The 11,754-nt window shown below is 41.4% G+C and overlaps 3 protein-coding genes across 3 annotated transcripts; 1 reads left to right on the top strand and 2 right to left on the bottom strand.

Annotated features, from left to right (window-relative positions):
* The first annotated feature begins 505 nt into the window (after window positions 1–505).
* On the top strand, window positions 506–6,473 carry LOC138193049 (protein disulfide isomerase Creld1). Its single transcript, XM_069140826.1, has 11 exons — window positions 506–808; window positions 2,271–2,391; window positions 2,491–2,573; window positions 2,846–2,956; window positions 3,223–3,314; window positions 3,779–3,958; window positions 4,055–4,150; window positions 4,248–4,331; window positions 4,486–4,581; window positions 4,674–4,814; window positions 4,898–6,473. Exons 2-11 carry the CDS (start codon window positions 2,275–2,277, stop codon window positions 5,116–5,118), a joined length of 1,221 nt encoding a protein of 406 aa, XP_068996927.1. The 5' UTR covers window positions 506–808; window positions 2,271–2,274; the 3' UTR covers window positions 5,119–6,473.
* Window positions 6,474–6,527: 54 nt separating this feature from the next.
* Window positions 6,528–8,211, bottom strand: LOC138193050 (uncharacterized protein D1044.6-like). The gene is made up of 6 exons (XM_069140827.1): window positions 7,756–8,211; window positions 7,536–7,672; window positions 7,293–7,420; window positions 7,117–7,176; window positions 6,816–7,005; window positions 6,528–6,675 (listed from the first exon to the last, which is right to left on the bottom strand). The coding sequence occupies exons 1-6, from the start codon at window positions 7,763–7,765 to the stop codon at window positions 6,565–6,567; spliced, it is 636 nt and encodes a 211-aa protein (XP_068996928.1). The 5' UTR covers window positions 7,766–8,211; the 3' UTR covers window positions 6,528–6,564.
* Window positions 8,211–11,710, bottom strand: mbd4 (methyl-CpG binding domain protein 4). Its single transcript, XM_069140825.1, has 7 exons — window positions 11,175–11,710; window positions 10,318–11,078; window positions 9,971–10,036; window positions 9,715–9,849; window positions 9,473–9,622; window positions 9,171–9,274; window positions 8,211–9,082 (listed from the first exon to the last, which is right to left on the bottom strand). The coding sequence occupies exons 1-7, from the start codon at window positions 11,303–11,305 to the stop codon at window positions 8,975–8,977; spliced, it is 1,455 nt and encodes a 484-aa protein (XP_068996926.1). The 5' UTR covers window positions 11,306–11,710; the 3' UTR covers window positions 8,211–8,974.
* Window positions 11,711–11,754: the final 44 nt, after the last annotated feature.

The raw sequence follows: 11,754 nt of genomic DNA, 5'->3' as shown, positions 1-11,754 counted from the left end.
ATGAATTTTCTTCATATTTTGGACGGCATATAGTATTACTTTTTAAAAAAAAAATAATTTAATTTTGGACAAGTGTTTTTAGAAGCAACGTCTGCTATATTTCATGTGCAGAAAAGTGTATGCAATCAAATTATCTCTGAAATAGTTCACAAGTTCATGCTATTGTATGAATTTTTTTTGAAGTATTTCCCGACGTCCAGCATGCGAGGTCCCGCATATCACCGCTTGCAGTTTTAATTACTTATTAGGATTGGTCAATTTAAAATAAAAAAAAAAAAAGATGTTTTGTTTTTAAGTAGGCTACTACAGAGATGTTCACGTCTGGTTCGTTAAAACGCAGCCTATCCTACATGCGTCTAAATTCATTTTTTGGACAGTCAAGCAAGAGCTGCGACATTAGATCATTTTTAAACGGTTTGATAAAAAAAAATAAAAATAAATGACGTGTTCTTCCGATGACGTCAGGACGTTGAGCGATTGGTTGATTTGTTGGTTCCCGGTGGGGTTGGGCGGGGTCAGGTCCTGTTCGGCCGCTGACTGCGAGGAAAACACAAGACGCGACTGGAAGAAGCTGCACCTTCATTCATTCATTCATTCATTCATTCATTCCTTCCTTTATCCCGCTTGCAACTCACGGTACACGAGCCTGCGTGAGCACCACCAGCGTTAGCGGGCTTTTTAGTCTTCGCTGAAATGGCACGCTTGAAGCGCTGAAAGCGTCCGTCCCAAGATGTGAAACTGTGCCTGCGTTGTGCGCGAAGCAGCCGGGGAAAAAATCAGACGATCATCGGTGGGGCTCCCGGTCGAGGTGGGTGTTTTTTTGTTTTGTTTTGTTTTTCTTCCCATCAAGGTAAGACCAGAATGGACAGTGCGACGTCATTTTCAGAGGGAGTGCCGTAAAGATGACTTAAATATCCCACGGAGGACACCGGCTGAGTTCAGTGGACTTTAAAAGAGACATCGGACAGATGAGCGGACAGAGACGACGTTAGCTTAGGCTAGCGGCTAACTGCCAGTCGGCTCGTTTCCTGTGGTGCTGATGCTGAGCTAGCGGAGCTAACGAAGCTAACGTCGAAGCTGGAGCATCGCAGAAAGGCGAACTGCGTGTTTTATGGATTTTCTGACAAGACTCGCGTTAAATGACAAGAGAAACGCGTCGCTGAGCCTTTTTTTTTTTGAGGATTTTATTTAGTTAAGTGTGATCTATTCACCCAAATTACGAGATGAACTGAAGTCTGAATGAACATATTAATGCCAGGTGGAGGCAGACAAATTTACAGGACCGCAATGTAGCTGCTGTAAGGCTATATAAACCACAGTTTAAATAATACCATAAGATATACCATACTATTGACTTTAATTATTATTATTTTTGGTGGGGCATTTTTTTTTAATTTTTATTTTTATTTTTTTTTGCCTTTGAAGATGCAGACAGACTTACAGAGGGGTATGACATGCATTTAAAGCTTCACAAAAGTAATGCACAGTTTTGGGTTGTGTTATATGGACAACCAAAACGGACAAAATCCAAAATGCATTCTAGAAAATTAAATGACGCAAAAAAGTAAATTAATATTGAATTAAATGCACCAAAATATTATGAAAAAATAATTCAGGTATCAGTTAATTCCTGAAATGTGACATATATTAATATTTCTGTTTTAATTAACTTGTATATTTATGCACGTTATTTCCCCTATGTATTGCTTGTCCCATTTAATTTCCCATTTTATTGCTCATTTGTAATATATTTATTTATTATTTTCCCTTTGCATTTCTCCCCTTTTTTTTAAGTTCTTCCAAACTTATTCGTATCCGTATTTTCCATTTATTTTTGATGCATTTCTGCTTCATTATACAAATCAGGAAGCTGTGATTGGAAGTGTGTCATGGGGTCAACTATTTGTTGACCGGCATCACGGTGCACAGATTGTCTGTACATGTCTTGCTGCCACACGGTTGGCCAGGTCAGGAAGGACAAGTGTTTGGTTTGCCCTGAGCGTCTACTTGAAAAAGTAAAAAGCTCTGAATGTTATTTTCAGGGAGACTCATTTCTTAAACCGTCTCCTGACTGAAGGTAGACATTTCTGTAATGAGTTCGATGTGGGAGCGAGGCGCGTGTAGTCAATCTGTGGGTGTGCTCGATGATGCTTTCTGTGGTGTTTAGAAGTATTTAAACCCAAACTTCTTTGTTCAAATTTACTATGCATTAAATGTGTGTGTGTGTGTGTGTGTGTGTGTGTGTGTGTGTGTGTGCGCTCTCTTTGAAGGATCATGTGGTTGTCCTGGCCATTCCTGCCTGCTCTGGTGCTTCTCTCGGAGCTCTCTGTGGTGAGAGTCCAGACGGCACCGTGCCAGACCTGCCGAAAACTCACCGAGAGTTTCATCACGGTACTGCAGTTAACTTAATCAAACACCAATTCTAGCTCGTCTTCTTAGAGCTGTGCTTTTTTTTAAATCATCAAAGCCTCTAAATTTCTCTCCTTTTAGGGCTTGGAGAGAACAGCCAACAAGAACTTTGGGGGAGGTAACACTGCCTGGGAGGAGGACAAGCTGGCCAAGTATGCACGCAGGTGAGACCATGTTTTCTAGAGTCATTCATTCACTTCGTCTTTGTGATCAGGTAACGTGATTAAATCAAGCTTCTGTCTTTCTTGAATTGTGTTACAGGAACCATCCTGAAAGATGTTTCAATTGAGTTTGTCTTCGCTGCATGTTTGTGTGATATTTTGTGTGAATGATTACGTAAGACAGTCTTTTGGAAATGCCACACTGGTGGCTAAGAGCGAGGTCACCATTTCTGGTGTGCTCTGTTTTTTAACGACTTTCTTGCCTCTTGTTTCAGTGAGACTCGGCTCCTCGAGATCGTTGAAGCTGCTTGTGAGAAAGCAGACTTTGAATGTAACCAGCTGCTGGAGCAGATAGAGGACCAAGTGGAGACATGGTGGTTCCACAGGTACGTGTGTGTGGTAAATCTAAATGAGCCAAAGTTTCATAACAAAATGAAAAAATAGCAACATTATTATATGTTGAAGTTATGAGATTGTCCCTTATCGATTTACTTTAAAGTACTCTGTCTTGAATTTAGATAAACTGTGATTAAATCAGTTTTAATCCCACATTTATTTGATATTAAGGCCTTGTTGGCTCCAGCTGTTGTGCCAAGATGTATTATAATGGTCCTGTTGTAGTCTTGACTGAAATGCTGTGTATTTCCTAAAGGCAGCAGGAGGCACCGGACCTGTTTGAGTGGCTGTGCATAGAGGAGCTGAGACTGTGTTGTCCACCTGGACGCTTTGGACCTCAATGCAAAGGTGTGAAAAGCATTAAACAACAAGCTGCCTGATATGAGTACAGAACATGTTACCATGTTCCTCTATGGTTTTTTTTTTAAATTTTTTTTATCTCTGCCTCCCCTCAAATATTCGAGGCAGATGCTCGCCCACCTGAGCCTGGCTCTGTCGTCGGGGGGAGGGGTGGTTATCCCCATTTAAAGGGAGTTTTTCCTTTCAACTGTCGCCAATGTAGGACTTATCGACTCATTGGCTTTCTCTATGTAATGTTGTAAGGTCTCACCATTACATTACAACGCAAAGTGTCCGGATGCGCGTTGTGTTGGGATTTGGTCCTTTATACACAAAATTTAAATGAGCCTCATTTTTGAAGAAGGATTTTATAAATATGTAAAACCGAGTGATGGTAATCAGAATCATGCTAATTCAAAGCTTTAATCAGAAGACTTCCAGAGAACCACTACGAACATGTTTATTCAATACAGAGTGTCCATCCGGACCCGGTGGTGTGTGTGGAGGTCTGGGCCGCTGTGAGGGGGAGGGTACCCGCCTGGGAGACGGAGAGTGTGTCTGTGATCCCGGATACTCGGGTCAACTGTGCCAGAGCTGTGCTGATGGCTACTACAGAGAGAAAAGCTCCAATGACAGCTCCGGAGCCTGTGCAGGTGCTGTAGATTCACACAACTGTTTCTACTGTTCATTGTTACTATCCGTTCGGGGTCGTCTTAAATTGACTTCTCCCTGCATGTCATCCTTTGCAGCTTGCTACCACTCGTGTAAGAAATGCTCAGGGCCGCAGGATTACAAATGTCTGGACTGCAAACCCGGCTGGATCCTTCATGACAACAAGTGCGTGGGTGAGTGTGGCTTTAGAGGTCATTTGGTAACACTGGTGTGATTCTGTACTGGTTTCCTGGATGCGTGTTGTTTAACATGCCTTTTATTGTCTCTCAGACATTGATGAGTGCGGTACGGAGCTGGCTCGTTGTCCTTCGAACACCTACTGTCACAATACTGAAGGATCATATGAATGCAGAGGTAGGCTCCACCACTCGTTACAAAACTTGTGTAACTCGGGTGCTGATGTCGACCAAATGACGTGATCTACCCGCTGCTCTGGGCACATCACTGTACTGCGCTACCCCTCCCCCCCCGTACATAATATTGACCACTTGACTTCTCGTGTATCCAGGCTGTGACCAGGCATGTGTGGGCTGCATGGGAAGTGGTCCTGCCCGCTGTAAGAAATGTTCACGTGGTTACAGATTAAGGGGAGCCAAGTGTCTTGGTAAGTCAATGCAACTGAATCTCTACACCATTTTACCTCTTTACCTTCTGCTAATGCCGTTCTAAAAGGATTTTCTTTGCCTCCTCTTGCAGATATAGATGAATGTAGTGAACGTGCAATAGCGTGCCCAGGACTCAACGAGGCCTGTATCAATGAGGAGGGCTCCTTCCACTGTGACTGTGCTGATGGATTTATAAGAAGAGATAGCATTTGTGTTGAGAATAAGCCTCCTGGTAAGTATTAGTTGCAATACGTACACAAACCCTCATTTTTATCAGAACTCTTGGCTAAGTTTCTCTCCCCCCCCCCCCCTCAGCTGGCCCAGAGAAGGGACTGTTTGATGACATGACGGATGATGAGGTCCTCGTACTGCAGCAGATGTTCTTTGGCGTTGTAATCTGTGCCCTTGCTACACTAGCTGCAAAGGGTGACATGGTCTTCACAGCCATTTTCATCGGAGGGGTGGCTGCTATGGCTGGATACTGGCTGACAGAAAAGGGAGACTACATGCTGGATGGATTTCTGAAGGGACGCTAGACTGTCTGGGACCACGATTTGATTAACGGACCTTGGAATACCAGCCAGTTGAATAAAACCCAACTGGGGACAGGAAATTGTCTTTACAATGCTAGCCTTTCAGGGATTTATTTGTGATGGGGGAATTACTTAAAAGGGCTCGGGTTTGTTAATTTATGTTTATGAATAGGATAACACAGGAAAAAGTGCGAACTTGAAGACTATGAATCCGTGAATCTTTAAGAGGAATAACAAAGCAGCACTGCACTGATATAAAGGAACTGAACTTGATCCCCTACCTCAACTTTGTGGGGAACAAAGGGTGACATAAAGACCACTACTGATTGTTAAAATCTATTATGCATTTGGATGTCTCATATGGCCTCTATGTCGCTCAAGAAAAGATGTCGTTTTCTTCCACACAATGAAAACCTCCAGTCATCATGTCCATTCATGTTTTTCACCATTTCAGTGCTGTGAAGCAGAAATTGTTGACTGGTGCGTATGTTTTGACCAGTTACAGCAACATTTAGACTTAGTTCTGTGGGCATCGGATTTAGATCAGAAATGTTATGGATTTCTCAAATTGTCCCAAAACAGAGCACTCCAGAAATGTTGGGAGTTATTTAGATTCACAGAATGACTTTTTATCACCTCCTCCCTGACTGATTCTTTTTAGTAATAATGCATGATAATAGGATTTGAAACGAAAGGTACTGCACCATCTGTATTAATTTATTATCTTACTTTGGCATGGAAGAATAACCTAGCTGCTGGATCACAAACGTTACTGCTTCATGTGTGTGTGAGAGAATGTGGACAATGCAAGCCATTTTGTGTTGGCTTTTTTTTTTTTTTAAGCAATATTTATGATTGTTTTTGAGATTTCTTGATTTTAATGTGCACTATCAACGCAGATTTGAATCTGTTCAACTGTATTTCTAGCAGATATAGTAGCATTCTGTTAAACAGTCACTGAGGTATCACTTCTTATCCGTCCTTCTATTTTATCTTTGATTTTCCAAGTGTGGAATGTTGTCCATCAATCAGTATAGAGGTTTGCATTACAATAAAAGAGAACATTTGCCACTTCTTATGTATTTAGTTGGGATTTTTAATTGGATTTTGTTAAGGCTATACCGCTCCTGACATAAGATAGAACTGGGAAAAACCTTTTCTACAATTATAATGTTGCATTATAAATTACAGGGCATGCAGAGAAGTCAACAACACAGAGAATGTCCTGGAGTAACTGTAAACTGTCACAATGGAAATACTTTGGCATGGAGAGTTTAATTTGATTGCTCCTAGTTTAACATTACCTAGAAATATTATTCTGGAATATTCGCTTTTCGCTATTAAATGTTTCTATCATGCACTGTATTTTGAAACTCATTTTTATCTGACACTTAAGCATGCCTAAGTGCTAGTGAGCCCTGAAGTTGTGGCTTCCTGAAGAGGTTCAACCTATTTCAGTGTTCCACTCCAGTTAATGGGGTTGAGGCGCAGCAGCTCTCTCTCCCTCAGGGCCTCCTGGGAACGTGTTCGTGCTCTGTCCCTCCAGCTCTGCTCCATTAGCTGTACACAAACAACAGAGACAAGACAAAAAAAAAACCAACTCAGACACTCCCTAGATTTTTGTAACCCGAGAGCATGCAGACGCATTTGTAAGGGAGGCAGGAACACAAAAGCACTGGTGGATACATGTATGACTGTACCCTCTTGTTCTCGTCTCTGTATGCTGTCATTGCTGTCCTGTGCTGGATCCTTTGCTCTCTTTCACCGGACAGGGCAAGGCGGTCCACCTCTCGGATTTGCTCGGCTTCCTTCACTTTACCGGCCAGCTGCAGCTTCAGTGCTGCACATTTATCCTCCATTTGCCTGTTCAACTGTTCTCGCAACTCCTTCCTACAGAAATACAAACGAAGCGTATCTTTGTCACAAATAAATGTCATGATGCTGAAATATCAAAAGGAATCATCAGTGCAGGTAGTGAAGCTGATGTGTTCACTAGCTTACCTGTACTCTTCTCTCTCACTGCTGGTTCCATAAAAGGGTTTTCGCCACACCTGATGATACCTGACAGACCAAAGTGACTTTGAGACTGAAGCCAAGATGGAAACAGCATTTGGGATTTTCTATCCTAATTCTGAGGGGGGGGAAACAAATCAATTAGTCATATTAGGTCTTCCTACCTGCAATGTTCTCTTCTCTGTAAGATCAGCGTCCTCTGGTGGTTGTGGTGGTGAACAGCTGGTGTCTCCAGACTGACGGTGCGTTTATGGACCAAAGGTGGATGTAAAGGGTTCAATCTTGGAATACTCTAGGGAGCACATTTTATGAATACTTAATATATATAATATTTCTTCTTTTGACCTCAAAGCAAACATCACCTGCCTATCACACAAGGGGGGCATGGTGAATAAATCTCTGCTCACCTGATTGCTTGTCCACAGCCGGGCCACGCCTGAGATGATGGGAAACGTCACGGGAGTGACCACCAAGCAGTGACTCTGCCGAACAGGAGGTGCCTCATGAGGGATACAGACTGGGGTGGAAGCCACAGAGATGGCAGCTGTAAACACAATCACAGCACATACTCATAAAGATTATTTGTGTTTGACAGCAAATTTGAACCAAAAAAAATTGTTTTCTTACGTAGTTTCATCCTGTAGTTCGCGCCGTTTCTTCTGTTTGCACACCAGAGAAGTCCAGTCTTTGTGTACAATGAAACTTTTAAAGCACAATTTACTTTTCTTCTTAAAGTTGCAATGCTGTTTGCATTAAATCATAATGTAAATAAATATATATATATATTCCTGCAGTGGTACTCGTTAAAGATTAAACTGAGACATGCCAGTGCACAAACTGAGTGTTAGGCGATGGCAACAGTTGCCTTGGGAATCAGGTTACCCCCACAAAAAGAAAGCTGCTGCGTGGACTGGCCATGCATCAGCACACTCATAAAGAAAGATTATTAGTCTGTGACAATGGCCTAACCGGATACAGTCAGCGGGATGTCTGCAGATTTCATCTACATATGTGACAAGAAAACCAGTCAGAAGATTGACTAAATTATTCACTCACAAATTATAGAAACTTTAAAACTATTTTAAAAGTTTTATTGAACGTGGAGTAAAAACAGGTGGTGCGTAGGAGATGTATAGATCGTATATCCTCAAAAATGACATAAAAATGTTTTAGTATAGCATGTGGCCCAAAATGTCATCCTCTAGTATTTCGTCCAAAATGTCATAAAAATATCATACTATAGTATATTTTCCAAAATGACATAACAATGTTTTAGTATAGCATGTGGCCTAAAATGTAAAAAAAAAAAAATTCATCCTATAGTGTGCTGTCTAAAATGTCATACAAATTTATTAATAAAGCATGTGGTCTGAAATGTCCAAAAATGTCATAGTATAGTATGTTCTCCAAAAAGTCATGAAAACTTCATACTAAATATCACTGATAGAAAGCAATATGTATGTATTTTGGACATTAGGCTACATACCCATAGCCCCATATCGCTCTGTTCAAAGCCACCAGACTCAACTTCAGTGTTCTACACGTTAAAATGACACACATTTACGTTTTTATTAATGGAGTCTGGTGGCTTCGAGCAGTGATATTACAGCTGTTTTCTGATCAAACAAAGTGTACAGTTGGAAAGGGGAATCACACAATTAGGTTTTCCTTCACAATGGGAAATTAATTGAAAATAAACAGCAAATAACAAGAGACAGAAGCGTTATTTAACAAAGTTTTTACTCTATATTGGGGAGACAGATTGATATTTTCTCAGTATTGGGGGGGACACAACCTCTCCAAAAAAGCCGTGGTTACGCCCATGGCAATGTGTATGTAAAATAACTTATTTTCTTGTTTGTTCCTCAATGAATTTTCCTTGCAGTTCCAGAGTTTCATGGTTCTCCCACAGCCAGGCGTGGTATTTGTTTAACATGTGATCTTCAGGCGTCACCTTTGACATAAAAATATTAAGTAGCATTAATTAACATTACAAACCTAATGTAATCCTGTAACAGTAGACTACGTGGGATTAAACTCACCTGTCTCCACTCTTCCACGCAGAAGATCCTGTAGGAGTCGTTGCCGTACTTCCCGATACCGTGCAGCTCGATAGGGTAACGCCACTGTTTAGTTAGATATTCATCTACACAGGGGAGAAAGGCTCGAGAGATTTTCTCCGGCAATTTATACTGTTTCATTTTCGTCTGACTAAAAGCATACAGAAACACACACACACAAAAAAGATACATTTCACTGCTATAATATGTAGTATAATAAGTGTAACAGTAATATAAATATTGTGCACAAACACACCGGATGTACACGGAAGGTTGATGTTCACCTGAGAAGCGGATGAGTATTTTGGCTCTAAGCTCATACAATCCAAGGGGCTTCATAAGTTCAGACATGGGCTTCCAGTCGGCCTCCCGGGTTACCTCTGCAGACGGGTAACGTTCGAAGAACTGCCACAGTACAGGAATGGCCATCTTACCTGTATTGAAGAAAAAAAAAATAAGAGTGAAATACCAGGCACCGGTACATCCAGCATCCAGAATATTGAAGTGCGTGTGTGTTGGGTCCTACCACTTGTCTTGTTCAGAAAAACAGTGGCCACCAGGAGCTTCCATGGGTTGTGGAAAAGGGTTTCCTGTATGAGGTTAAAGGGAGAGCGAGGGGGTGTCCACTTCTTGAAAGCCTTTCTCCTGGGCGGGCTAAGTCCTGAATATGGACAATGTCCTCTTTAACCACATACATGATTTTAATTCATAAATGTTGGTTATTACTTCCACATATGAATATACACAAGCTTTTAGTTTCAAATGAGCCATTCCAACATTACCATCTCTGAGGGGCCTCCTGCGGAAATAAGGGCTGGTTTTCCGTTTGTCATCCAAGCTCTTCGACTCTAAGAAGACAGGAAACATTTATGTATATATATATATATATATATAAAAAAAAGTAAATCGACAAATTCTTATGTCACACAAGAAAATGTTTTAAAAAATACCACACCTGATGACAGAAAAGTAATCTCAACAACAAAGCAACAACACGTTTTTTTAGACACCACAAAAAAAAAAAAAAAAATCATAAATTGTATTAAAATTGCACTAACTATGCTAACATTTTTTTTTCTTCAAATTATTAAAAACTTTTGCAAGCCGTCAAACTGTAAATCATACTTACTATTCTGGGAGTCTCTTACAGGTGTAACGCTCCCACCAGTGATGTCTGGTAACAACACCTCCTCTTCCACTTCCTTATGACTGTGAGCTGCAGCCTCCAGTTCAGAATTAGGCTTGTCGACACCTTCGCTGTGAAGCTGTTTCTTATCTGCGTCTCGCTCATCCTCACCTTCATTCTCGCTTTCACTGGCAGGTTCTACATTCAGAGTCGGGACTGAAGGCTGCGAATTGTTCACATCTTTGTGAACAGTTAATGTGTTTTGTTGATTAGTGGAAGGAGTCAGTCTGAGTAGCTTCTCTCTCAGCAGTCCCACTCTCTGAGGGCTCCTCTGCAGTTTCACATCATCCACCATCCCCGAAGGCGCAGCTTGTGAGCAACACTTCGCAGTCTCAGCAGTTTTGTCTCCACTAACTTGTAGTACATGTGTGACCTTCTCTGGTACAATGTCACTATTAATATGGTAAACATCTTCTACACTTTTTTCATCTTCAGTATCACTTCTGAGGGAGGAAGAGGTTCTTTTAGATTCATTTGGGGGTGGATCCAGGATCTCAGTTACATCCTCTGTTATCTCCTTCTGTCCATCTGGATGTTTTTTCTTCCGTCTGGTCTGCTTTACTTTGGCGGGGACTATTTGGGAAGAAGTGACATTTTCTTTGGATGTGGTGAAATCAAACAGCTTAATGTCCAAGTTCCCGTCTCCACTTTTTAGGAGGAAAGCGTGCAGGGATGCTCTTGACCGGAACCTCTGCCCCTGGGGACTAAAACAACAGACAAAAATAATTGTAATGATCTAACTGTCTGTGATGTATTGAAAGGTACAATAACAGATAAATGCTTTAAAAGCACAGAGTTACCTTGTGATGTAGACATCCAGTTTGCCTGCTGTCTTGCCGGCTTTCCGTTGCCTTACTTCTCTGATCCAGCCAGGGGGCAATGAGGAAGTGAGGCACAAATCATCCACATCCTTGTGACTTTGGTTATACATGTCTCCACTAGTCTCCAGCTTGATATCACAGCTTGTAGGATGTATTTTAAGATGTGTTATTTTGGACTTTTGGTGGAGTCAATGATGAAGCCAAATGCCTTCAGTTTCGGGCTGCTGTGGATTATTTTCCTCAATTAATCGACTTGCTTTTTAATCTTAAAAACACATATAAAAATTGTTAGTTGAATGTACACGGCATCTCTCCGTGTTACAGTCTCACACAACGTCGGCGAGTATTACTACGTAACATTATCATCGTTATTACTGAACAGCAGATGTGGAGAGGATTAGCGGCCAAACACAAATATATAAATTGAGATTTACGACACGTGCAGGCACACTGGTCAACCCATTCAGATGTGGAGCTTCATGTCTATACGCCCCGTCTTCCCGATTATGCTCTGATGGTCAACACAGGAGTGTTGACGCAGGAACACAAGCAGGAAGTA

Source organism: Embiotoca jacksoni, unplaced genomic scaffold (assembly GCF_022577435.1).
Source record: "Embiotoca jacksoni isolate LCO1_2020_lvr unplaced genomic scaffold, fEmbJac1.0.p SCAF_9, whole genome shotgun sequence".
NCBI classification, from domain to species: Eukaryota; Metazoa; Chordata; class Actinopteri; family Embiotocidae; genus Embiotoca; species Embiotoca jacksoni.
Note: the sequence above shows the minus strand (reverse complement) of the source record. Positions and strands in the feature narration are given on the sequence as shown.

What these genes read in the sequence shown, in the direction of transcription:
- LOC138193049 (XM_069140826.1), top strand. Translation starts at nt 2,275, where the DNA reads ATGTGGTTGTCCTGGCCATTCCTGCCTGCTCTGGTGCTTCTCTCGGAG. An exon ending in CAGCTCCGGAGCCTGTGCAG is followed by an intron (nt 3,959 to 4,054) that starts GTGCTGTAGATT and finishes CATCCTTTGCAG; the next exon opens with CTTGCTACCACTCGTGTAAG. An exon ending in TGTTGAGAATAAGCCTCCTG is followed by an intron (nt 4,815 to 4,897) that starts GTAAGTATTAGT and finishes CCCCCCCCTCAG; the next exon opens with CTGGCCCAGAGAAGGGACTG.
- LOC138193050 (XM_069140827.1), bottom strand. An exon ending in CAGAGAAGAGAACATTGCAG is followed by an intron (nt 7,177 to 7,292) that starts GTAGGAAGACCT and finishes TTGGTCTGTCAG; the next exon opens with GTATCATCAGGTGTGGCGAA. An exon ending in AGTGAGAGAGAAGAGTACAG is followed by an intron (nt 7,006 to 7,116) that starts GTAAGCTAGTGA and finishes GTATTTCTGTAG; the next exon opens with GAAGGAGTTGCGAGAACAGT.
- mbd4 (XM_069140825.1), bottom strand. Translation starts at nt 11,305, where the DNA reads ATGTATAACCAAAGTCACAAGGATGTGGATGATTTGTGCCTCACTTCC. An exon ending in TGTAAGAGACTCCCAGAATA is followed by an intron (nt 10,037 to 10,317) that starts GTAAGTATGATT and finishes CTGTCTTCTTAG; the next exon opens with AGTCGAAGAGCTTGGATGAC. An exon ending in GCGTGGAAGAGTGGAGACAG is followed by an intron (nt 9,083 to 9,170) that starts GTGAGTTTAATC and finishes TTTATGTCAAAG; the next exon opens with GTGACGCCTGAAGATCACAT.